This window comes from Manacus candei, unplaced genomic scaffold, assembly GCF_025592945.1.
Source record: "Manacus candei isolate 608988 ecotype Guabito, Panama unplaced genomic scaffold, ASM2559294v1 h1tg000053l, whole genome shotgun sequence".
NCBI lineage: Eukaryota > Metazoa > Chordata > Aves > Passeriformes > Pipridae > Manacus > Manacus candei.
In genome coordinates this window covers 4,405,364-4,431,265 of record NW_026138101.1, presented here as the reverse complement: position 1 = coordinate 4,431,265, position 25,902 = coordinate 4,405,364, and the positions used below count along the sequence as shown (strand labels likewise).

At 53.3% G+C, this 25,902-nt stretch overlaps 3 protein-coding genes across 6 annotated transcripts in view; all 3 read right to left on the bottom strand.

Moving 5' to 3' along the window:
* Positions 1-599, bottom strand: part of PSKH1 (protein serine kinase H1) — a 31,327-nt gene extending 30,728 nt beyond the window's left edge. For all 3 annotated transcript variants that reach the window (XM_051801999.1, XM_051802001.1, XM_051802000.1), the window contains exon 1: positions 532-599. The gene's annotated coding sequence lies outside the window, so the exon portion shown is untranslated. The remainder of the gene's footprint in view (positions 1-531) is intronic.
* Positions 600-7,129: 6,530 nt separating this feature from the next.
* On the bottom strand, positions 7,130-10,224 carry NRN1L (neuritin 1 like). Its single transcript, XM_051801949.1, has 3 exons — positions 10,055-10,224; positions 7,665-7,824; positions 7,130-7,577 (listed from the first exon to the last, which is right to left on the bottom strand). The coding sequence occupies exons 1-3, from the start codon at positions 10,110-10,112 to the stop codon at positions 7,304-7,306; spliced, it is 492 nt and encodes a 163-aa protein (XP_051657909.1). The 5' UTR covers positions 10,113-10,224; the 3' UTR covers positions 7,130-7,303.
* Positions 10,225-10,957: 733 nt separating this feature from the next.
* EDC4 (enhancer of mRNA decapping 4) overlaps positions 10,958-25,902 on the bottom strand; it is a 31,353-nt gene continuing 16,408 nt past the window's right edge. For both annotated transcript variants that reach the window (XM_051801875.1, XM_051801876.1), the window contains exons 18-29: positions 24,944-25,407; positions 23,248-23,349; positions 22,127-22,279; positions 21,164-21,200; positions 20,172-20,352; positions 18,556-18,711; positions 17,727-17,842; positions 16,868-17,033; positions 15,543-15,729; positions 14,128-14,347; positions 13,253-13,416; positions 10,958-11,989 (exon numbers count right to left, since the gene is read on the bottom strand). In XM_051801875.1, the coding sequence (XP_051657835.1) occupies positions 11,797-11,989; positions 13,253-13,416; positions 14,128-14,347; positions 15,543-15,729; positions 16,868-17,033; positions 17,727-17,842; positions 18,556-18,711; positions 20,172-20,352; positions 21,164-21,200; positions 22,127-22,279; positions 23,248-23,349; positions 24,944-25,407 (2,139 nt within the window). In that variant the 3' untranslated portion in view covers positions 10,958-11,796. The remainder of the gene's footprint in view (positions 11,990-13,252; positions 13,417-14,127; positions 14,348-15,542; positions 15,730-16,867; positions 17,034-17,726; positions 17,843-18,555; positions 18,712-20,171; positions 20,353-21,163; positions 21,201-22,126; positions 22,280-23,247; positions 23,350-24,943; positions 25,408-25,902) is intronic.

The following is a 25,902-nucleotide window of genomic DNA, read 5'->3' as shown; positions in this document are numbered from 1 at the left end:
CTCTGGCATAAACCCGTCATAGACCCGGCATTCCCAGCGGGAGCCTCCAGTGAGTTTTGCAGGGGAAACCTGGGGCTGAGGCTGCTGCAGCACCGCAGGCAGCTGTGCCAGAGCCAGGGGCGGACCAGTCTCGGCCAAACCAACCGCGATTCCCAGAACTCTTGACTGTTTTCACAGCTTCTCCCGAGATTTCCACAACTCCCACTGTTTCCATCACTCATCCCGACCCAGGCCGTTTCTCGCACATCCTGGAAAGCGGACCCAGGGCCGGGCCGGTGGCGGGAGCTCGTCCCGCGCCAGGCTCGGCTCCAGGCCCAGGAAGCGCTGAGGGGACGCTCCGGGGGCGGGCAGGGCTCGTCCCCCGGCCCGCCCGTTCCCGCGGCCCAGCGCTCCGGGCAGCGGCAGCGCTGAGGCGCCGGGGCCCACGGCGCGTCCCGGGACGCACGGCCGCCGGCGCGGAGGGAGAGAGGGGGGATGAGAAGGGAGGAGCGGTGCCGGTGCCAGCGCTGGTGCCACCGGGCCCGGACTCACCTGGGCCCGCTCCGGCCCGCGCCGCGGCACCGCCTCTTAACGTCATCACCGCGCGCCGGGGACGCCCGAGGGGGCGGGGACGCCGCGCGCGGCGATTGGCTGAGGTGCGGGGGGGGCGGGGCCGAGGCGCGCGGGGAGGGGCCGCTCTACCGCCCCCTGGCGGGGCCGCAGGGACAGGAGCCGGGGGTCTCTCAGGGCTCCGGGACCCCCCAACCCCGCGGGCTTTGGGACCCCCTCAGCCCCATCCAGGACCTGGGGCCCCCTCAGTGCCATCTGGGAACCCTCAGGGCTCTGGGACCCGCCAGCCCTGTCTGGGACACCCCAGCCGCACACGGGACCCCTCAGTGCCATCTGGGGCCCCTCAGCCCCATCTGGGGCTCCTCAGGGCTCTGGGACCCCCAGTCTGATCTGGGACCCCCCCTCAGTTCCATCTGGGGCCCATCAGGGCTCCGGGACCCCTCAGCTCCCTCAGGGACCCAGGACTGCTCAGCCCCACGGGGCCCTTGGAGCCCCTCAGCCTCATGGACCCCTGGGCCTCTCTCACCCCACTGGCCCTGCTGTCACCCACAAGACTGTGTTCCCCAAAACGGTGTGCAACGAGCCGGTCCTGACACACTGGAGGGAGAGACGCTGGTTATTGATTTCAGAGCTGCCGGGCCCGGGTGCTTGGGGCTATTCCAAAATCCAGCACATCCCGCTGGACTTGCCGTGTTGTTATTCACACGCAAAGTTCAGAGGCAGTAAATTCCCAAGCACAGCCGCTCTGTTGGGTTGATCGGTACTTTCCATACAAATCACATAAACCAGGTAACTTCTACTCATGCTCAGGGGAAAGGTCTTCACCTTGGCAGGGTCTTTTTGAGCTGTGATTTTTAGTATTATAATGAAGATAGTTCAGGCCTAAGATACATGGACCTGGAGTACTTTATCCAAGTTAGTGATGTCTATGTAGACATATGTCAACGTCTTGATTTACTACATCCAGGATGTCCTTGAGTAAGGGATGCTGGCTTCTGCTACTTCCACTGATTAGGTCTCCTTTCATGCTTATTAGGCTTCAAAGTATACAGAAATCAAACATGAAAAACCATCCTGACTTAAGACAATCTTGGTATATTCTGCATTTTGCAACACTGTGACTCTCTTTAGCCCCACAGGGCCTGGGACCCCACTCAGCCCCACGGGCCCCTAGGGATGGTGTTCCCCCTCCCCATGCTCCTGCCTTGGAGAGATGGCCATGGGGATGCACTGCCCAAGGATGGATGGCTCCTCACCTCCTTTCCGGAGCCAAACCCAGCTCTGAGAGCTGCCCAGGGGCGCCTGGGAGAGCTGCTCCCACCGAGCAGCTCCGAGGGCTCCCCGCTGGGCTTCAGGGCTCTGAGAAAACACTCCCTTTGCAAGAGAATTGCCCGGAAGGTCCTTTTCCTTGGCAGGGAAAACCCAGTCCCTGCGGGCTAGCTGTTGTGCACAACAGAATAACGAGGCACATTCCTTTCCCCTTTCTTTTCCTCAGCTACGAAGTGCCACAAAACCCACAAAGTTTGCTTGGTAACTGCCTGTGGGCTTTCCTCCTCATATCCTTTGCCCATACCCAGCAAAACACTCCACGTCCCAGCCCCGGATGACCTGAAAGCAGGGGGGTGAGGGATGACACCTTGCAGGGATGCTGACGGCTCTCCTTTCTCTGGGGAAGATACAAACACGACACTACCGGGCTTGTTTTCCAGCCTGGCTGTCACGTCATTCCCGAGGCGGTTCGGGTGGAGTGGGGCTATTTTCACACTCCTACCATGCTTTTAAAAATAGCTGGTTTTATTTCAATGCTCCTGGGATCTTCGGCTGTTTAAAATGATTAGTAAGTCATAATGTAATAAAAGTTGTACCTGCTGATGCACGCTATTGTCATCAGCTTCTTCTCCACGTAATTCCCAGTAAGGCGTGGAAATGTGTGAGGGTTGAGAAGGGGCTGCTTGGGCTGGACCTGACAGATCTGGTGAGTTGTACAGTTCCCTACAAGAAAAATTCCCCAGTTCTTGTTGTCCCACACAGTAATGGTGCTGCTGGTGCATTTTCAGCCCTCTTACTCCCCCCCTTTTCATTCTGGAGATGTTTCCACAGCCACACGTCCTCTGCACTGTCCCCGGGAGGTGGCTTAGCCTGTGTCTGTCCTGTAAAACCTTGCATGTGTCCCTATTTAAGTTGATCCTGTTATTTTAGGCTGTCTCTCAAGGTCATCCCAGCTTGGTGCCACCAGCGTGTGCCTCTCCTCTTCATCCCAGCTGCTACAGCTGGGTGTAGAGCAGTGGGCTGCCTCACCTTGGCCACAGGGATAAGTGCTCTGCAAGGATGCGTTTCCCTCAGGGGATGCATCTTCCATTAGCTGCTTCCTCACAGCTTTGTTTCCTGACCAGCCCCATGAGAACATAAAATGAGGCACTTCCAGGCCCATCACCACTGGAAAATGTCAAAGAGCCAACACGTATCCAAGTCTTGGGCCAGAACCACGGACTTCTGAGAACTTTAATCAGAGCAGCTCACTCTTGTATTATTTATGCCACCGTGGTGCTCTGAGACCCACTGGAGCCAAGACATCATCACACCAGACATCCGCACAAAGCCGACATCCGCCTGGCAAAGCACCCAGGGATGAGGCTGGGAACTGTCTGCTCATCCACATGATCCACTGCCTGCCAGGTCAGGCACTCAGTTTGGCTTTGAGATCACCATCTACTGGCCCCTGAAACCTGTGAATCCATCTAGAGCCATTCCTGAGGCTACAGCAGGGAGTTTTCTCACCAGGATAAGCACCTTGCTCCTTGGGGACACTGGCTATGGGCTGCAAAGCCCCGAGCACCGAGGAGGCCCTGCAGCCTCTTGTCCCTCTGGGCTCTGGGTGCCTGGGCTCCCACCAGCACTGCTTCATCCCGTCCCTCAGCGGCCACGCCAGGCCAGAGCTCAAGGTTGTCCCGGGAAGGCTGAGCAGAGGTCGGAGAGGGAGGATGTTCAATTAAAGCTGCTTAAAAAAGAGATCCAACTTTCCATATGCCTCTCTGGGGAATAAAAAAGCCCCAGAGCTGAGTGCAGATGGGGTGCCAGGCGGGGACTGAGCACAGCCCCCACGGCAGAGGTGACTCCGGCTCAGCTGTTCCCACTGCCTGCGATCTGCAGGGATTGAGGTTGACTTTTGGTGTTTCCTGATGGAGGGTTGGACATTTGGCTCAACAGAAATCCCCACGCAAGCTCAGGCAGTGGCCAGGCCTGTGACACAGTGTCCTCCAAGCTACTCATGGCTTCCAACGCTCCCTCTCCCCCCGGGGTGCCGGTGATGCAGGAGGCGGCTCTGCTGGTGCCTGGGTGGGCTCTTCCATGGGGACACCAGGCTGGAACGGTGGCACTGGGGGCCGTGGGAGGGCAAGGAGCCATCCCCCTTCTGCTGGTGGCCCCCACACCGACCCATCCAGCTGGGAAAACCCAAGTGCATCCCCACAGACAAGGAGTCATTCCCTGGCCGGCACCTTCTCCGGGAGGAGTTTCCCTGGGCAAAGGACTGGAGGATTCAGCCACGGTGTGGTGGAGGCATCGGGCGGAGTGGCTGGGAGGTTGGCCCTCGTGTCGCTGTGCCACGTGTGCCATCTCACTCACACAGCCGCCCGGAATAGTGTCACCATCTGGTTCCAGCTGCCCAGGACGTGGGAACCTCCCCGGCCCCTTCTGCGATTACAAAAAGTGAATTCAAACATCAACTCAGCCGGACTCGGGCAGCCTTTATCCCTTTTTTTTTTTTCTTTTTTTTTTAATAATTCAGGTTTGTCTCTCAGAGAAGAGAGAGGCAGATAATGTCTGCAGAGCATTTAATCTTCTGCCCAAAGAATAGCAGAGAGCAAATTAGGATCTACTCCAATTAATTTGCCTTGATGGGCAAAATCTGGAGAGCGGCCATATCTGGGAATTAGGAACAAAAGCAGGGAGTGTAAAGTAGGTCACCAGAGTTTCATAACCGGAACGAGGGGGTTTCACAGCACACTGGGTGCTCCAGAGGCTCCCGGTGCTGGGGTCCACCTGCCTCTGTCCCCCAGACCCGCAGGTTTCAGCCTGGACAGTTGCTTTAAGATGCTGCCGGTGTGCAGGGAGCCAGTTGTTTGTTCTGGGGGCAGGAACGAGGACGTTGTCCCTTCCCCCAACAGGACACAGCTGCAGGGCTGTCCCAAACCCTTGGACCCAATGGAAAGACAGGCACCAGCTCATCATCCCAGTTCTGGAGCACCCAAAGAGCTTTCGGATGGTTGGCATGCCCATCCTTGCTGTCACACTGCCACCCTCAGCCCTGCAGGCACCTTCTCAAAGGAGGATTAGGTGTCACAGGTGGCAGTGGGGTTTGGACAGTGCTTTGCTAAGGACTCTTGCACTGTGGGGTGTCACCAAGCAGTGGTGACCAACAGGCCCACCCCAGCCCAGCACCCTCAAATCCTAATCCCAATTCCCCAGCCCCATCAGTGCCTGCAGGCACCGTGTGGTGACATATTCTGGTGTCACCTTCCAGCCGCGGGACACGTGTGGAAGCAGTGCCAAGGGTGTGAGCCACGTGACACGCGCTGGTGCTCGGGACACGCGGTGACACGGTGACATGGCTAAGGGTGTGTGACACGTACGGTGACATCTTCCAGGACACGGGACATGCGTGGCGTGTCTTTCCACAGGCAGAGTGAGGCGCCCGGAGCGTTCGGTGGGTGACAGTGGCTTTGATCCCGGGCTTTGATCCCAGCGGGATGGAAGCAGGCACGGTTTATTGACCGCGAGTGTCACCGCCGTGGTGACAGCGTGTCACAGCACCGCGCCGGTGGCACTCCATCTCCCCGGCTGCCTCCCAGTGCAGGACACTGGGGAGCCCCCCTGGCAGTGATCCCACCGCTCCCACCGCTCCCATCCCCAGGGAGGTGCCGGCGGGCGCTGCGCGGTGCGTGGCAGGCGCCCGGCTGGCGTTTATCCTCTTAGCCACCCTGCCGGGATCCGGCACTAATTCACCCTTAAACACAGGATTGTCGGGAACCGGGAAGGGAAGAATCGGCGGATTATCCCCCCAGCGCTGGCGTTAAACACGGGGAGCGGCAGCTGCTGGGTGAGGAGAGATGGGGTGGTGTCTTGCCCCGTGTCCCATGGGGCGCCAGTCCCACCATCCCCCAGCGAGCTGAGATGTTTTGTGTCCCCCCCAAGTCAGTTCCAGGCTGAAATAAATAACATGAAATAAATGTGGGGCTGCCCATAAAGCTGAGGGATTGACAGCAACTGCCCAGCCCTGAGGGATGCACCACAGCACAACAACCCCGGCAGTGTTTCCTGGCCCCAGAGGCTGGCACGGGACCGGGACAGCCAGAGTGACATCCCAGAGGTCAGGGGTCACCCATGACCAGACCTCATAGGAAGAGGTTTAACAATGAAACAAACGATAATTTTCCCTGGCTCAACAAAGACAGCAGTAACTGAGCTCCTCACTCACACACTGAAGGCTTTCGGCCACGGGCCAGCAGGAAAACATTTCCCTGGGCCAAAATCGTGTGCCCAGCTGCTGGAATGTGTTTGGGACAGCCCTGAGGTCACCCCAGGAATCACAGAAACGGCAACAACTCGCTACTCATGGCAGGTAGGTAGGAGCTCATCGCTCCTGCTCGTGGCTGAGCCTGGCACAATCCACAGCATGGTGGCACTCGTGCTGGCCAGAGGATTTTCTCGCCTTTCCCAAGCGGGATCTTTTCCCACATGCCCAACAGATCTACCCATCATCACTGCTGGGAGCTGGGGTCTGCACCAGTGAGGAGCCCAGGATCTGTGCAACAGCTGGAGTGGCCCATTTGCAATTCCAGTGGCCCTTTGGGTGCAGGGGGGGGGGGCAATGGCTGTGTCCTGGAGTGTGGGGGGGCCCCTTGCCAGCCCACGCCTGGGGGACTGGGTTTGCACAAAGGGTTGTTTTAGTAGCTGGGAAAAAAAATCTTAACTTTTCAGCATTAACAGGGATGGGAATTGCAGTGTCTTCCACCGATGGGCACACAAGTTTAACCAAGTTAAACTCCCACACATCACCTTGGTTCAACTTCAACAAGTCCCACTGGGACCTGGATGAAAGCTTCAGTTCCGGGTTTTTTCACCTCTATCACTTTGGCTAAAAAAAAACCCCCTCTCTTCCCTGCAAACCCCAGTTTTCTTCATGACCATGAATACAGCAGGACTTAAATAAAAGGATTGGAAAATAGGATTCCTCACAGAAAATGTCGCTGGAGTTGCCCATCAGAGGACAAGCTATCAGCTGCAAAAAAGACAAAAAGAGAAATACACGTCCTGTGCTTTCCTAAGGTGACCTTTAAAATGAAGAAACCATTTGATTCACCCCTAAAGGGAATATCTTCTATGCCCAGCCCTGAAAGCAGCTGTCAGGGAACACCAGGGCAGTGGGAATCCCCAGGACAGCCCTCCTGGGGCTCCTGGGGACAGAGCCACTGACCCTCCCTGCTGGCCCTGCTTGGTGACTGATCCAGGGAGCATCTCCTCTCCAATTCCTGGAGCTTGGGAAGGGTGTGAGGGGCATCCCGTGGCAGAGAGACAGGAGAAATGTAAAAGTGTCTTTTAATATAAATATAGATCCATCTGAAGTGCTGCAGGAGAGGACCGTGCCCCGCGAGGGATGCCCGGGATGGTGGGTGGGCTCAGTGGGTACCTCTTCCCGGCCAGCACCGGGGGGACCGACCCGGGGCGTCACCCGGGCACCCCCGGGTGGGCAGGGCTAGAGCCGGGCCACCAGCAGCGGCAGGGCCAGCAGGGCCAGCACACGGGGGTGCAGGGGGGTGGCCGAGCCCCGCAGCGTGGCCTGGTTGGTCTCAGCGGCCGGCGAGCCCCGGGCGCTGGCCAGGCGTCCCCGGGAGCTGCACAGCTCCTGCAGGTTCCCCTGGAACTGGATCTTGCGGGACTCCTGGCGCAGCGACTCCCAGATCGCGGACGCTTCCACGGGGCATTTCGACAGCACCTCGCTGGCGCAGGTGTGGAAGTCGTCCCAGGACCTGGGGAGGAGGGCAGGAGTGGGGGGGGATGCTGGCGGCAGGTCACTCGGCCGTCCCAGCGGCTCCCACAGGGACGGGGACACTCACTTGCAGATGGTGTCCAGCTCCTGCGCCTCCTCGCCGCCCTCCTCCTGCTGCTGCCGGACGCTCTGGGCCATGCTGTCCCCCAGGCTGATGAGGCAGCCGGCGAAGCCCTTGTAGATGGTGTCGCACTGCCCGGCCATGCTCACGGGCTCCTGGCTCGCGGCTGGGGGGGCACAGAGAGGAGAGACGGAGCTGAGCCCCCGCGGACCCCCCCGACAGCATCGCCTGCCCGGCTCGGGGGTGGCTGGGGGTGAGGGTGGCACGGGGTGGGGGTGACACCGGGGCTCTGAAACGTGGCGAGGGGCTTCTGCATCCCCCTGGACCCCCCGGCACCCCCTCCCTGGGCACTCGTAGCGAACCTTCGCTCCCGGCCCGGGACCCGGCGCGGCACAATGTGACGACCCCGCAGCGATGCTGCCATTAGCCACGGGGCTCCTGCCGGCCGCGTCGCCTCGGGCCTCCCCGGCTCTCCCCGGAGCCATCTGTCCCGGGCTTTATCCCCTGACAGCAAAGATTAATTTGTGACTACAACGGGAAAAAAAAAATCAGCAAACAAAGCAAAGGCTCAGCAAGCTGGAGTCCCTGCTCCGACTGCAGGGGGAGAGAGGGGGAAAGAGGAAAGGAAAAGGAAAGTGGAAAGGGGGAAGGGGAGACGGAGAAGGAAGAGGAAGGGAAAGGGGAAAGGAAAGAGAGAATGGAAGGGGAAGAGGGAAAGGGAAGGAAAAGAGAGGGAAGAGGAAGGAGAAGGGGGAATGGAAATGGGAAAGTGGAAAGGAGAAAGGAAAGGGAAAATGGAAAGGAAGGAGAAGGGGGGAAGGGAAAGGGGAAGGAAAAGCACAAAAGGAAGAGGCACAAGTGCAACTCTGGCTGCTTTGTCCTGAGAAGGCTCAGTTCCCTGCTCTGCTCCACAAAGGATTCACCACTGCCCATGGGATGATGGATGACAGGGTGTATTGGCCAGGGCTGTGAGTGCATCCATGGCCGGAGGAAGTCCCAAAAGAGCCAGTGTGTGGTTGGGTCACCAAAAAGGTGTGTGGCTGGGTCACAGGAAAACCCTGCATGGTCCCCAGCTCTGCCCCCGGGGGTCCCACGGGGCTAGAGAGATGTGGGTTCCCTGGGCCAGTTCATGGGAGTTGCGAGACTTTTGGAAGTGCCATGAGTGTGTGCCAGGGAGGTCTCCAACTGAGGACAGTCCTGCTGGGGACCCCTGTGGGAAGGTGACCCCAGAAGGAGCTGAAAGTTGCCCGGTGGCTGCTGAGGCAGCCAGGATGTCTCCAGGGAGCCGTGTGCCTGGCTGCTGGCATCCCATGCCTGTGCCCCTGGAACAAGGTCCTGAGCAAAGCACCTGTGGCCGAGACCAACAAGCCTGACAGCCCATCATGGGGCACAGCACGTGTTTGTGATGAGAACCCCCGAGCACATCACCGAGGACAGTCTCTGATGTCAGACACGTGGGGCACAAACAGAGCAGGTATCGATAAAGTGGGACCCATTGCTCCTCTTTTGACCCAGCCAAGCACATCTCCCACCAGCCCAGGGACACCAGCAGATGCCTACCCTCCGCCGGCTGGTCCCTGCTCCTCTGGGCTCCTCTAATTCCCGGCACGAGCCCTTCCCTCTGCCCAGCTCCCTCGGCAAAAGGCTGGGCAGGGCAGGCAAGGAAGAAGAAACCAGGAGGCTAAATCATCTCCACTACCCCGCTGAAAAACCACGGGGAAAAACCTGCCCCCCGGCTCCGTCAGGGAGAAAGCCCAAGGGAAACGCAGGGAAGAAGTTTCCCAGGGCGCTGCAGAGCATCGCTCGCTCCCAGGCGGGTGCCGACGCGGCCATCCTGCTCCTGGGGAAGGATGGGAATCACCCACCCTCTGAGCCTGAAATCCTCCCGAAGCTCAGTGGACCCTGCCCTCCACCCTCCGTGCGGCCGGACCAGGTTAACCCCAGCCCTCCCTCCCTCTTCAGGGTAGGGATGTCACTGGGTACCGCTTTGCCCCGCGTCCTCCCTCGGCTCACGGAGGAGCGGGAGAGAGTGTGGAGGGGACGCGCTGGTGCCGGTGAGGTGCAGGACCTGCTGGATGACCCTTCCCCAGCGGTCATGGTGACGGAGGGCAGCAGGGAAAGCCAGGAGGAACATGGGGTGAGCACACGGGGCTAGTTCGGGACTGGAGAACCGGAGCAGGGGGACCCCGGACAGCGCTGCAAAGCCGGGTCGGAGCATCGCAGGACACGGGACAAGGGTGGGTGGATCGCTGAGCCGCGGGACAGCCGGGCAGCCCCGCTCCCCGCAGCTACAGGGGGCACCAGAGCCGGAGGCGGCCGGGGGTCCCGTTCCCACCCGCCAGCACCCCCCCAGCCCCGGCAGTGTCCGCCCCGCAGCCCGGCCCCGCGGCACTCACCGAGGTGCAGGAGCAGCGGGCACACGACGCCGAGCAGCCGCCAGCAGCCGCCGCCCATGGTGCGGACCCCGCGCCGCCGCCGCCGAGTGTCCGCGCCCGCCGCCCGCAGCCCCGGCCCGCTCCCGCCCCCGGCACCGCCCCGGGACCAGCCCCCGGCACCGGCTGAGCCCGCCCTGCCGAGGGGCGGAGGAGCCCCCGGGGCTGGACCCCGCTCCTCGCAGATCATCACGGAACGGCTGGCGTCAGAAGGGACCTGAAAGACCACCTCGTTCCAACCCCCTGCCATGGGCAGGGACACCTTCCACTAGACCAGGTCGCTCTAAGCCACAACCTGGCTTTGGACACTTCCAGGGATGGGGTAGCTTCTCTGGGCAACCTGCGGCAGTACCTCACCACTCTCACAGGGGAGGATTTCTTCCTAATATCCAATCTAACCCTGCCCTCTTCAGTTTGAAGCCATTCCCCCTTGTCCTGTCACTCCATGTCCTTGTCCAAGGTCCCTCTCCAGCTCTCTCAGAGCCCCTTCAGATATTGGAAGGTGCTCTAAGGTCTCCCCAGAGTATTTTCTTCTCTTTTCTGGGAGGGAGGAGCAGCAGGAGACACTTTTGCTGTGAAAAGGAGAATTAGTGTCCACTTCCCCCAGCTGGCAGCCCACCACCACCTCCTGGCTCTCCCAGGAAGCAGAGATGGCTGGGCCCCACTGGACTCACATGGGAAAACTTGAAGAGAGACTCAGGAGAAAATTTGGGAAGAGAGAGGGCATCCTGGCCTAGGCTCAAGCCTGGAGATGGTTTGATATCCTCAAAGGCCATGCAGTCTTCCCTCCATCACACAGCAGAAGAAGGTCCCCACTTTTTTTTTTTTTCTCAAAAAGTTTTTTATTGAATTGTTCTTAATGTTATTTCAAAAAAAAAAAAAAAGAAAAACAAAACAAAAAACTCAAACGAACAAAAAAAACCCCCAAACAACAAAAAACCTTCAAAATTTAGATAAAAAGAAAAACCTTGGCGTAAGAACCGAAACTAATGCCTGAAACATAGACATGCTCCGATGCACAACAGAACCAGTGGCCCCCCCGGGGCTCTGGCAGCTCGCTGCTGCCTGAGCACCCCAACCCAGAGCCTCCCCTTGGGGCACTCCAGAGGCACCACCCCCTGCCCGACCCTGCCTTGGGTGGGCCAGACCCCCCCACTGGGGATCTGGAGTCAACCAACTTTGGAGTAACTAAGAACTACCTAACACACCTGAACTAACCGCTCCCGCTCAGCTGGTCCTGCGCCTCGGCCCCGCGGGGAGGAGGAGTTTGAGCCCTTCACTAAGATGTGGGTGCAGGTTTCTGGTCAGCCAGGAGCACGTGTCCCCGGCAGCCCCCGCACTCGGGGCTCAGCACACACCTCCCTTCTCCTTTGCTGATGGCAGCAGACTCCAAACTTTGAAAGGGGTAAGAAAATCCATCGGCTTCTGCTGCGTGCAACTGGGACTGCCAGCCAGGCCTCGGGGACGGATGGGCAGGTGAACGAGAGATTTAACTCTCTCAAAAAGAGGCTATTTAGGAAAAAGAAGCCAAGTGAACGTTCAGTGACTATTTGGAACTATACACAGACGGCGTTCGCCTTAGAGACATCACACGGGTGTCAATAGATTTCCTGGCAAGAGCTCTTAACACAAGCCATACGTCGTTTGTAACTACTGATCTGCTGGGTGGGCTTGGGTGGAGCAGCCCACGAGGCAGCCAGGTCCTCCTAGGTCATGCTGGGGGTGACCAGGCCCTGGAGCATGATCATGAGGCGACGTGCAGACTTGCCCAGAGGGTTGTGAGGTTCCACCTGGAGGAACTGGAAGAGCTTCTGCCGCACCTGGTTCATGACTGACCCCATGTGGTCTCGGGTGATGGGGTCACTTTGGTCCAGGTGCATCACTGCGTCCTCCAAGTAACTGAAGGAGAGAGAGCAAGGTTAGAACCAAACCCAACAAGAGATCCCAACCCTACTCGGTTCATTTTAGCATTGAAAATGCACAGTTCTGCTCCCCACCCACCCAAACTTTGCAGTATGTTCAAAATTTATTTCCTGACTCACAGCAGAGTCCACCTATCCCTTCTTTGACATTTAAGGGCAGCCTACAGCTCCCAGCCTGCCCCACCTGCCACACAACCTGGCTGCTGGAACCAAAGAAGGAGAAACAGCAAGAACTCCCCACGGTGCTGGAGGTGGCTCTCAGTAGATATTTTCTTTGATGCCTTTACAGTGCATGCAGAATTAGTCACTCATTAGACAGCAAAACCCCTCAGCAGCAAGGCTCAGTTCGTGTAGGGTTATTTTTAAGGTCTATCCAAGAAGAAGTGGGGGGAGAGCAAGACTTTTACCAGTAAGCCTCTCTGAAGCTCAGAGCCATCAGCTTTCAAACCACAGCCTCAGTAAGGGAATGTGGTCACTGTAGAAGGTTTCCACTAACAGACCAGTTTAAACTTCACAGCAACAGCTTTAGCCCCAGTTACCAACTTGACTGCAACTTGAATCTCTTTTCAGTTTTTCTGGCTTGCTTTATCTCTATTAAATCAAGTTTTTAACTCAACTCATTTTTCCATCCAAGCCACGTCAAAACCTGTAGGAACCTTAACAAGTTAGTTTTTTTAGGGCAGATAACAGGGTTTTGACTCACTTACTAAAAATGTTCATGGCAAGTATCAGCACAGTCACTATTTTGTCACACAAGCTTTGCTTGGAACATCTACCAGACACTATTGGAGTAGCTCCTGCTGCCACCTCCCACTGAGCCTTTCTGGGAGTCACGATGAGAAACTGCCAACACAAAGTCCAGTGACAGGTTAAGAACTGAGGACAGAGCAAAGCTGCTCTGGATACTATACTATCCAGGGAACATGGCACTGTCCCTATTTTTGCCTCCCCAGAGGAATCGTTCCTCGGGGAAAGGGGATCACTGCACAGACTGCAAATATTTACAGGCTGCGATCCCGGAGGTACCGGCACCTACAGCTGGGTACTCCTTGCACTACTCCCTCTGGGCAGCAAAGCTTTCCGTGGCAATGCTGGCATATTTTTCCAAGTTCCTGGTTGTAAACATGCCAGTAACAGGCTACAGAAGCTCCAACTTTTGTTGAAGCACCACCTTTCACTTCCAGGCAGTGAATTTAAAGCCAGTGCCAGAAACAGAACCCGATGCTCTGATCATACTCACTTCAACTTCAGCTCTGTACGAGTGCCCAAATCCGAGGAGAGCTGCTGGATGAGGGAGAGCAGCACAGGCTGGGACAGCGGGCACGGATGCTGTCCAAATACTTGCTGAGTATCCACAGTCTCACAGACATACAGAACCAGGTTGAGATCAGCTGCTGTTAGAGCCTGCAAGGAAGACACAGCTACAAATGCAGAGGAACCAACAGGCAGATGAGGGACACAGGACCTGCCCTCTGCCCTGAGGCACTAAATGGCTCAACAGCCTCCTCTGGGAGCAAACTCTGCTCCTGTGCTGTACATGCCAGCAGGGCCATGTTTAGGCTCCTGGTCTATGCTCTAAGGATACCTGTGTCTGTTCCAAGCTGAACAGGGCACAACCAGACAGAGGGGAGTGGGTTACTGTCAGCAGCATGGAGAGGGCCATGCTTGCAGCCCCTGTCAGCCCACGGGCACGGCAATGTTATCATTCACAGAGGAGTTTGCCTGCAGCAGCTCAAACACATCTGCCTACATATCCAAAGGCAAAGGCAGGGCCAGGCCCCAGCTGGTAGATCTGCCTGGAGAGGCTTATGAAGCTGCTGCTCCTCAGGGGTGCACCATGTGCCACCACAATGGCAAAACACGCTGGTTCGCTGGAGTGCTGCCACTGTCCTGACAGGGCACGGGCAGGGATGAAGGAACTTCACTGTTACCAAACTGTGGAACCTGCATGGCTCTGGTTCCATCTGCATGAGAGCAACTCAAGCAGTCCACTGCCACAGGTCTTTTCAGTCAACTCCTGTGTAAGCTGAGTGGAACTATATCCCCACCCTACAGAGCCCCTTTTCCTCCCCATTCCCCAGTAAGCAGTGACTGACTGCCAGAAAAATGAGGTACCTGCTGGAAAGCTTGGTTGAGGTGTCCCTGCTGGAGCAGCTGAAGGATGTGAGTCTGCTGGGACTGGAAATCCAAGTGAGTAGAGGGGATGGGCGTCCCGGCTGCCGAGCGCATCGCCTGGACGATGCTGGAGGTGACAGCTGCCTGCTGCTCCTTCATAGCCAGGCTCACTTCTCCTTTAACCACTCTCTGCACCTGGGCCAAAATAGACTCCTGCATGCTAAAAAAACCAAACCAGAACAAAACCCATGGGTGTCTCGGAGAACGGAGAGCTGAGGGACAACACTGCACAAAGCTGGTACCAGCGAGAAAGCACAGGCTGGTTTGCTTTTTGTAGTGTGGCTCCCAAAGGGTTCAAACAAGTAACTCTGAGGCACAGGCATCAGAACTCTGTGGCCAACACCACCATGTCCCAGGGTGTGCATGCAAGATGCTGGGACTCTGTGCAGGAGGAAAGTGATGTTTCAGGGAACTAAGTCTCTCATTTCACGTTTTAAATCTTTAAGGTTTCTGGCTTACAAGCAAGGTGACTAAGCCGTGGGGTCATCCCCGAACGGGCCCAGGTTCCTGCATCAGATCCATCAGATGCAGTTCCTGGTGTGCAGATGACACCTTTGGAATGAAAACACACACTGTGCCGGTGACTTCTCCGCAGAAGAGCACTTCACAGTGCAGGCTCTGCACCTTTCCCCCACAAGGACTGGATTCTCCCCTCTTACGAAGGGCACAAGGCATCAAACCTGCTGTCCTGCAGGTAGAATTGCAGGACCTCCCTGGGAGCAAGCACAGCCCATGCAACAAGACCAGGATTTATTTGGGTGGCCTTCATGGCAACTCTGGCCTGCATGGATGACCCCATTGTGCTCTGATGTATGTTCTAGTGGCCTCAAATTGGGGTGTTCTGCCCTGCAGGTGACCACCAGCCAATTTTAACACAACCTGCCACCAGCCTCACAGCATGAATGTGCTGGAGGCACCGCCGGGATCACATCCTGGAACCGGGAGGGACAAGCACAGATTGCTGCAGAGCTGCTGGGAGGAGAGAGAGTAGCCTGCAGAAACTCTATGCCTGAGGACACAGAGTAAGGAAAAGCCTTCAAGAGACTTTTCTGAAATGATCTTCAGGAAGTGTTCAGACTTGAGCGGCCTTTGGGGCTGCCTTAGGTCCTTCTGTCCTCCAACGTGCACACGGGATCTTGGGAAAAGCAGTCCCTGACCTCCCAGCTATACAGCTCGTTGTCAGAAACCTTATGAGGGCAACAATTCCACCAGCCCACGTGCTTTACCTTACTGTGCCAACGAGCAGCCCCACAGGACCCGTGGCAAACTCCACAACGGAGCAGGGAGAGGTGCTCGTGACACGTCCATGTACCTGTCACCAGCATTTCCTTCCACGAGCCCAGCTGCCAACTTACTTGCCCACAATGATGTGCAGCTGGTGCTGCACCTCGGCGTGGACACTGGCTGCCACGGTGGATGCCAGCTGCTCCGTGGTGCTCTGGAAGGTGCTGATGAGCTGTCGAAGCTGATTCAGCAGCGGGTCCCGGACCTCCTGTTCTCGTACCTTCTTGTTCTTCAAGTGAGTCTCGAGCTGCTGGATATCTGCAACAAGCAGAGGGGGAGATGTTTGTGCCATCTGTAACCTGGGGAGATGATCAGGGCAGAAATCCTGCACGTGCTGCAGCGGGAACAATTCCTGTGCCAGGGTGTGAGCACAGGAGAGGGCAGAACACACAAGCCTTGCTTTGGGCTGTGTTACACTAACCTAGAAACCCTGTTCCCAGCCTCCCCACCACGTAGGATCACACAACACAGCAACAAAGCCGTGAGTTCTCTTACAACAGATTTTTACGGGTGTTCTTTGTTCAGGGGAGATAAAGGTGGGAGTGAGGGTGTTTTGTTTCATACACAGTGTGAATTGTGATCTGTGTTACTTCAATGCTAATGAAGAAAGAGGAGGAACATTCCTGACAAAAAAGAAATCATGCCTGCAGAGATTAAAGAGCTGTATTTGAAAGTACTTTTTGAACTGGTCTGATCAAAAGGGAGAAGAACATAAAACTCTATTACTTGTGGGACACTTGTGAGGAAGAGGAAGGGTGCAATATAAACAGCAGCTGGAGACACTCTGCAGCTCTATGGCCAACAGAAGTTACTGGCCACTTTCAGGCCCCCTCAGAAACCAGCTCTGCAGAGTAATACCTGCCTGACCTCCCAGAAGGCCAAGGACCTCAATCCCAAGCCTGAGAACATGAAAGATCTCCAGTGCATCAGTGTATAGTCTTTTCTTACTTAAGGGTATATTCTTCTTGTTTCCAGTCTGAATATGTCTACACTGTTCAGCCATTATTTAACCTCTGCTCATCCCTGTACCCTTCTCTAAGCCTTCTCCAACCCATTATCCCTCTGAGATGAGGGTCTAGCTGCAGAACTGCCACCCTCTCCCTTCGTCATCTTCCTGACACCGGGATGGGGTCATCCTACAGCTGGGCTTTACAACTCAGTAGCAGAAGTCACAGATTCACAGAACGTGGCCAAATGTTTCACTACATGGGCTACAAAGACCAGAGGTGAATCTCTGTTCCTACAGCACCACCCACAAAAACCTCCTCACTTCTTCTTCTGCTTCCCAAGTGTGAAATGGAGCACAGGGATGGGCAAAGGCCTAAGGTCAACGTGTTGCCAGACACTAATGCAAATAGACTGTGCAGAGAAAACTTGAAGAAGAAAACCCACTTACATTCCTGTGTGCCCTGCTTGAAGGTGTCATTGATTTGCTGGAACATGGACTGGCAGCTCTTCTCGAAGGCCGGCAGCACAACACTCTGGAATGCTTCCCTGTACGCCGACTGGATCGGCCCCTGCAGGGTGTCGGCCGTCGCCCTCACAACAGTATCTGTAAGGTTCTTACAAGCACACACAGAAGATGCCAGAAGATTAAGAGAAGCCTGATGCAGACTAAGGATGTGAACAAACACTGCAGGTCCCTGCAACACACCCACACCAGACAAAGACAGCCCAGTTTCAGGAGTGTGCGTTCCCTCAGCTCTCCCAATGACCAGGCTGCACCATGACCACATCTGACCACACCATGACCGCATCTGCCTGCTGAAGGGCTGCCCAAGAACATCACCATTTCCCTGCAGTTCTGCTGCAGAGCAAGGGAAGATGGCACAGACAGGCACAGCTCCTTTCCCCTTCCCCTCCTTCCCTCCCACAAACCACCATTCCCTGCCAAGGTAAGCAAGAAGCTTGTGCTCCCTAAATAACATAGAAATGGAGAACAGAGTGGAGACAGTCAAACTTTCACCACCTGCCTGACTGAGTTGGCCTTAAAAGCCACTGCTGTGGTGAGAATCTCTACTCTAGTAGAAAATGAACAACCTGGTAAATGAAAAAATGTGTTAATGAAGCAAAGCGGGCAGGGGAGCGTACAACAAGCTTGTTCTCCTAATGAGACCAGGAAAGAGAAATTAGACCACTGGCAGCTAAACTGGCATTACCTGGAGACAGAGGTGAGGGGAAAAGGTAGAAGAAGTTGCTACCCAAGCAGGTGACAACTCAGTGTCCCCAGGAAAAGCTGGTCTGGTTCTCCTTACCTTTGATTTCACTAGCTTGGTGATACTCTCTTTCAGTGTCCCCTCAACAGCAGTGAGCTTGGCAGCAACGGTGTTACTCAGCTGGCTGACAGCAGGGTCCATGCTCTTGGAAATGCCTACACACAACACAAACAAGACAAAGTTGCAGTTTTAAGCCTTAAGTCACACTTCAAAACCCCAAAAAGAAAATGGAATCAAACCATTCTTGGATATAACACAGTGAGGGACAACGATCACAAACTTTGGTTGGGAAGCTAAGGTTGGACATTTGGAAAAACTTTTTGCTAGGAAGGTGGCACAGCTCTGGAAGTCACCAGAGAGGCTATGGAATCTCCAGCCTTGAAGGTTTTCAAGACTTGGAGTGACAAAGTCACAGCTGACCTGGTCTGGAATAGCAGGTAGCCCTGCTTAAGGCAGCTACTGGTTGAAGGCTTTCCACTAGCATTTTTTGGAACATTTCTTTACATGGATGGTGCCAGTGCATCAAGGAAGGGCAAAGACAAGCTGAAGTTTGCTCCAGCCAAGTCTCAACATTTCCAAACTCATCATATCTTTCACCTTCCTCCACTGAACAGACTCCAGAGGCTTTATGGATTTATAATGGAAGGTCAGACCACACTCTCTGGAAAGGCATTCCCTCTGGGAGTCTCACACTCCTAAACCACAGCTCCTCTTTTCAGGTTACAGAGGGGCCCACAACAGTTTGATGTGCAGTGACTACTCTTCATGCAACCCCACTTCATATAGTGCCAACTCTTGGGCAGAGTGTTTTCCCTCCCTCTGGAGCTAACTAGGGATTCACCTCCCAAACCCAGGCACCAACACTCACACTGGGGCACACTCTTCTTCATCTCATCACGAATGGTCCTCTCCAGACGGTTGCACACAGCTGTGGACAGGGACTGAGAGAGCTGCTGAGACAGATGCTCCTGGAGCTGCCCATTGCGCTGCTGCCCTTCCGTCAGCACTCGGTCTAGTCTTCTCTCTAAGGAGAACACATGTTAAGGAGCACAAACAATGGATTTCCTCTCTACCCACAACACTCCTATCCAGAAAGATGTACAGCAGCCTCACCACTTGGGGCTCAGTCAGTGAGAGCAAACTTGCAGCTCTAGTGAAAGAGGTGGTCTAATAACATGACTGCTGTGTTCCTATAAACAGGGTGCTCTTAAATGATCAGGGTGAGAGAAGAGCTCTGGAAGATGTGGTAGAAAATTCAAACAGCTAAAAGAAGCTCAACACTAGTGTTCCCTACCTATTGTGGATTAACCTAGTTGAGAAGGCCTTGACAGGGTTTAGCAACAGCAAAAACAGCAGTATGTTATCAATGTTGTTTTGGTCACAAATCCAAAAGTTAACACATGTGAGCTGCTGTGAAGAAAACTAACTCCATCTGAGCCAAAACTAGGACACTACAGAAATTAACAAGTCCAATATCCATAAAAAGCAAATTGGTAAAAATATTTCTACAGGATGGAATTAGTGGACATAAGTGCATGGAAGCAGATCCAGGCTTCAGGCTACTCATACTTCATGAAGCACCTAAGCTCTCTAAAGAAGCCAACACACAAATACAGCTTAAACAAACAAATAAACCCCTACAAAACAAACAATGAAATGCCAATTCAATTGCTGACAAAACTCAGTGCAGACATGAAGTTGTGCAGAAAGGGAAAAACTATTCTAGTATTACAGTACAGCTCTAGACACTGAAATTCAGTAGAAAGCTATTTAAACTATCTATGAACATCAGCCTGATGGTCAAAAAAGGAAAATCCAAAACTATTTAATAGAGAAAACTGCAATCATAGAAGTTAAGAGTGGTGTCAGACCTGATATGGGCTAGAGCTGCTCATTTGGGGAACATTCAGTGAAGCAAAAGGTGCACAGGACACCAGCTACTCACAATACAATAAAAATAATTGGATCCCAGGTTTGAAGGCACCAAAAGAAAATACTTTACAGAAACACACAAGGGACCTGTAGACCACCAGATGTACAAATGTGTGCAGACAAGACAATTCTATATCCAGCCATGCAGTATGGCAGTCAGATGCTATTTCTGGTGCAAGTACTGACTTGCCTTAAGGAGGAAAGGAAGGAAAGGATCATCCCATAATTACTCTTGTGCAAGTGGCCGCTGCCTGAGCTCAGATAATGTATTAGGTGCACCTCTGGTTACACCAGCACTGCAGCACTTATGGCTTAATGGATAACTAAGTGGAATGGAGAGAGTGTCAGTTCTTCTCTGCTGTATTTCTGAGCTTCTTGCCCTTAGAAAGGGACTGAGATGGACTGAAATAGTTATACTGCAGCAAGGTAATCACACTGCACCTATGGCCACACGCTCCCAAGATCCTTGAACTTCCTTTGCCTTCCTCATGCCTCTAGTCTGCCTTGCAGCCTTGCACTCAGCTGCCACTCAACATTTGCAAACAAGGATACGCTCCTGCTCCTGCTGGGAGTCAACCACCCTCTCCATGTGGCCCATGAGGGAGCTCTGAATGGCATCGAGGTGGTTGGTGAGTCTCTGCAGCAGCTCCATCTGGTTCTGCCGCAGGTCGGAGAGCTCCCGCTGTTGGCTCCTCAGAATGCACATCAGCTCATCCTGGAACTCTGCTGTCACCTGAGTGTGGAGAGGACAAGCATTCATTTCCAACAGGATCAGAGATCAGTTGAACTTTTTGCTCAATATTGAGTCAGCCCCTGTTCCTGGAACTGGTGTCAAACACTTAATGCAGAAACCAGGGCCAGCCTGTTTCTAGGAACTTTTGTCCCAAGGCATAAACTGATAAAGCCAGGTTCCTGCATGGAATTAATAAATGGTTGCCTAGACTATCAACTGCTCAGATTTGAGACTCCCTTCAAAACTCTGGCATCTAAAAGAACACAGAAGAAAACAGATTTTATTCACTTCTAGCCAGGTACTGAGAGTGTGTTCAGGCCTCCAAATGGAAATAATGACCTCAAACACTTATGAAAGGGTTGTGCAATCAGGACAACAAGGAGGTTCCTTAGAGCACTTCTTCAGCTCTTTCACTTACTTCTGAATAACCAAACAACTGGAGAAGTATAAATCTATAGTTTGCTGTCTCTTCACATGCTCAAAATAGCTAAAGGAGGCACACACATCAAGGGCAGGTATGTGTACAGGCCAGTCCAACTGCAACCCCTCCTTTGCTTGGGAACAGCTTGTCTTGCTGCCAGTGCAGGCACAGGCAAAGGTGAGAAGGAAGTCATCAGTCTGCAGAGCACAGAGCAGCTCCTCCTCTGCTGTGTGGCAGCACAGAGCAATGCCAAGCCCAAGTGCAGCCCCATCTCAATGTGCTGGGGCACGACTCATGGTACTTTTCAAGGAACTGGGATGAACTTTCTCTAAGGTCTTCAGTAAAACAGTAAACAGGGCTGGAGCATCACACAGAGCAGCTCTGACTCACCTGGTTGTTAGAAGATCTTGGTGACTGGTTCACATCCCTGAAAATAAAAAGAGAAAGAGTAGTAACCCAGTTATATCAATTAACTTCTCTTATTATCCAAGTCTTCTGCCAAAACAGATCACACATTTTATGGTTGCTTTAGATTTTACACTCCAGCTCATATTTGTTTTGCCTTAGTGTAACATGGAGAGTGAGGGGAAGGTGATGAAATCCCAGCCCCTGCAGCACTCTGACTCTATCATTTGAACTATTCCTTACACTCTGAAGTTCCTTACAGAGTGGTCCCTTTGCAGGGAGAAGACTTTAGCCAGTTGTTAATGAGGACTGTTACAAAGAACAGTACACACTGATTTTTCAATTTTGTCTAAATTTGAAGCCAGGGAAGACCTTCCTAAAAAGCTTTTAAAGGTCTTATATTTTACACCAAAGAAAAAACAAGTATACATTTGTTAAAATTTAGAATTAATCAGCCTCAAATTATCTATAGTGATACCTACTCTCAAGCTGAAGGACCCAGTGATGCACTCCAGCTTATACAGCAGACTAAAGAAAAATATTGAACTGATCCACTAATACTGCATGTCTCCATTAAAGTCACAGATCTATGAAGGAAAGTAAACATTTGTGGTTCCCAGGCAGCATCCACTAAGCAACTTTAAAGGGACCAAGGAAAAATGAAAGTAATTTTAGAAGCCAAGAACTTCTGGGCCCAGGCTATATTTTGGATTTTGAGTCCCAGCTGGAAAGACAGTGCAGAACTTATTCCCGTGCCCCTGAGTGGGGATCAGTGGCAGTGTCGGAGTAACCACCAACACCTTCTGTGGAGTTACTGCCCTTTGCACAGGGGGGTGAGGGTTGGGACCACGTGGCTGCTGCCCAGCCTCAGACCATAATGGCTACCACAGGTTGTGGCCCTGCACAGCAGGCCCCACAGCCACCTGTACTCTGGCAAGCCCAGCGTACCCGTCATCCTTCTTGCCCTTCCGCTTTAGCTTCGGGGAAGCCCGGGGGGAAGCCTTGACTTTCCAGTCCTTCACAGGCAGCCTCTGCGCAGATGCTTTGGCACCAAATCCACCTGATGTAGAAGCCAAGCTTGCAACTTCATCATCATGGTCACTGTGAGGGAACAGCAGGGAGAGGACACCCATCACTCGCAGTACCAGACAGCGCTGCCTTCGCCGAGCGAGGGGATGCACATGTGGCTCTTCATCCACACATGGTCAGAGTCACACAGCTAAGGACACCCTGATCTTGAACAGAGACACTTCTAGAGCTCAGCACAGGCTGCTCTGCTTTGATCCAGGTCTGCTCAGGCTGAGCTCGAGTGCTGTGTAGCAAGGCTTGAAGGGTCCCTGCATTAGGGACAGCCGTGGCTCAGGCAGCGTGGTGGAAGGATGCCTGTCCTTGCTGCACACACACACACACACAAACCCTAGGATGGCCTAGCAGGGAACCCACTCACAGAACATCCTTACAGCTTTACAGACAACAGGCACTGAATGTAGAAAGCATTGCAGGAACAGAGGAGAATTAGGTGAGCCTAAGAAGTCTGTGATCCTCAGTACCTTGGAGACTTTCACCTGCTGACCAGCTCTCCAATACAGGCTGCACATTTCAGTCTGAATTAAAGTGTGGATTACAAATTAACCCTCAGCTGTCAAAGAGGGCTGAGCATGTCAGGCACACAGAATATGCCCACAGAGCTTTAGGGGGGCTTGTGAAAGATGTCAAAAGCAAGAAACTAATTCCTGAGCCCCCCTTGCTATGTTATATAAGGGACAGTGTTCGGAAACTGATGCCTTAGTAAGTTTTTACTGGTAATTAAATCAAGCTTGGTCCATGCTCTTAGAAGCAGCACAATCAAACCCTTCCCTACAGAAGCAAACTGGAGAGTGCAGAGGCCAATCCCGAGATCAGCTGAAGTCATCAGAACACTCCAGAAGCTGGGCTGCACACACACATTAAGTCAGGAGACAAAGCAGAGGCATTCACCCCACATGTGAAGGCTTGCTGAGGACAGAAGCACAAATGCAGCCTGAACTGAGTCCATGCAGGGTGAAGGAGGGGGCTGAGCACTCTGGTACCTTTGCTCTGCACTGGCATCCTGGCTGTCATGCTGCAGCAGGTGGTAGCTGTGTCGGTGGTACGAAGAGCTCTTGTGCTTTTCTTCAACCTCATCCCTTGGGCTAGAGGGGAAAAAAAAAAGGAAAATACCATCATGATAGTCTCTTTAAGCTTGGATATTTTCTCTCTCCACGTCTCATGAGAGATCCTGATAGAAAGTCTGCAACAAAAAACAAGAGCACACCGATCTCACAGATCCAGAAAGCAGCAGGTGTTGTTTAGAGGCACTGAACATTTGAACTTCTCCATGTGCTTTTCTGGTGGCCTTAAGAAGGGGAAGCAGCTCAGCTATGCTTCCAGCACTAACCAAGAACAATTTCCCAACAGACATTCATTCAAGACAGGTAGGTCACTACCCAAACCTGGTAGCACAGCACACTTCTGTGAATGGCATCATCTTGGGTTTGTTTTTCCTCAAGCAATACTGATCACTGGAGCAAAAATCATCAGTGCTTCTCAGTTCTTTCAAGTGTCTAACAAAGTGTGTGAATTTGATGAATCAGTTCTAGCAGACAAACAGAATTGTAAGAGTGGATCCAGTTCAAGTTTCATTTTTGAAAGGAAACTGCAAGTGCTTCTAGGCTGTAAGCTGGGTCTGCCTGAATCCAGCTTGCAGGATGACCTTTAAACAGAAGTGAGCACTTGTAAAATCTCTCAGGGACAGCTGATCTGACATTCTGATACGAGAAGTCCTGAAGAATTAAAAGACAGAGTGAGATTGACGGGAGTTGCAAAATCCTATAAAAGTATTTTCTCAAGTTCATATTATGAGTAAAAGTGAAAACATTGTGTATAGACACAATGTTGGTGTCCTCCCAGAGCCATTAGAGTTGGGACTGTTTTCTGAAGCAGCATCCTCAGGTATGGAAGCACAAGGTGAGGCCTTTCTCTTGCAATTCTGATCAGGGAACAGTCCAGGATTACCTGAGGGACAACACTGACCTCACAGCCTGCTAGTCCTGCTCAAAAGGAAAGTATTTTCAGGCTGTGATGTGCATGTAGCCCTGGCCTAGACACTCTAGAGATGTTAGATGCTGTTCCTATCCCCCTACAAGACATGGACACTAATTTTATAATGAATCCCAGTACTGCTCCAGCAGAACAACCTGTTCCTGGTAAGCAGGCTAAGTGATGTTGCACCACTCTGCATTTCTGCTCCATGGAGACACTGACATTCACTTTCTGACTGCTAAAGTACTTTATTTATAACACTAACTGCACAGAGCCAATCCTAGAAGAGAGATATACAATTAACCTATAACCAAATCTGTCAGTTATGTGCCAGTTGATTCAACAAAAGCCTGCAGGAATGCATCACCTGGGGCAGAATTTACCTTGTACTAGTTTGATTTCCAGAGTGCAAAAAAAAATCCTATCTCAAGTGTCCAGGCAAACATGAAGGCCAATGAAGTAGACTTTCCACCTTCTTAACAGAGACCATTTATGCTGCAAAAGGTATCAGTGAGCAAAAATGGTTAGAGCTGGCCTAGGAAGTTCAGGGCATAGCATACAGACAGAGGAGGGCTGACTCATCAGATCCTTTAAGGGAAAGAGGGATGAAGAACTGCTGTGAGTTAATCACAACATAAGACTTTTTCACCAAGCTGGCAATTTGACAAAGAAATTGCCCTGAGCCAGACAAACCCAAGGGATTACCTGTCTGCCATGCTGTTCCTGGTTTCTCTGGTTATGTCAGGAGCTGCTGGCCATGGCTGGCTCACAACACTGTCAGAAGACGCGTTTTCCTGAGTTAAAGCAGTCTCCAGTAATGATGGAGCATTCAGTCTGTCCACCTCCACTGGAGGCATGTCCAAAGAGTGGTGGCTGTGCTCGGAGTTGTGCCTGTTCCTGGGAGACAGCAAATGCAGGGCTGAGGCAGCGGAGGCCATGCTGTCTGCGTGGTGACTGGGCTCCAGCACCTCCCCAGGGAGCCCCGAGGGAGCCGCCGCGAAGCTGCGCTGCAGGGTCTCGGAAGCAATCTCTGGGATATCCTGGGACATGGCTGTGGAAGCCGAGGAAATGACGTCTGGCGAGCGCTCGCGGGTGGGAGAAGCCTGAGGCACCACCAAGGGCTCCACTTCCTGCAATTCCAGCGCTAGAGAGGAGTTTCCTGGAGCGACCTGAAGACAGAAATGAAACAAGAGCCTTCAGGGTAATGCAAGGACACCCCAAGAAGCCCCAGTACCTTACACCAACCACCTCTGGAATCAGCTCACTGGATCCTTTCCTCGTGTGATCCCTGGTTCCCACTCTTTCTGGAAAGGGGCCCCAGGACTTGTAATGGACTCTCAGCTGGGCTAACAATACTTAAACCTATGCTAGTTTGAACCCACTTTCAAAAGAAAATGCAACACCAGTTCCACCTCCCTGCTCTGCTCCATTTTGTGATGCAAAATGTTAGTTTTAACACTGCACATCTCCTGGACTGGAAACTTATTTTGGTTTCAAGCTTTGGTCATGATCCATTTTACACAACGCCTGGAAATGGAAATTTAGGGATAGGAAATGGCTATTTCAGACTCACCAGACCAACCAGCAGGAATAAACCCTTCCAGGTAGCACTGTCTCCTAACATAAAGGCTGACCATGTCCAGCTACTGTGACAGTGACAGCAC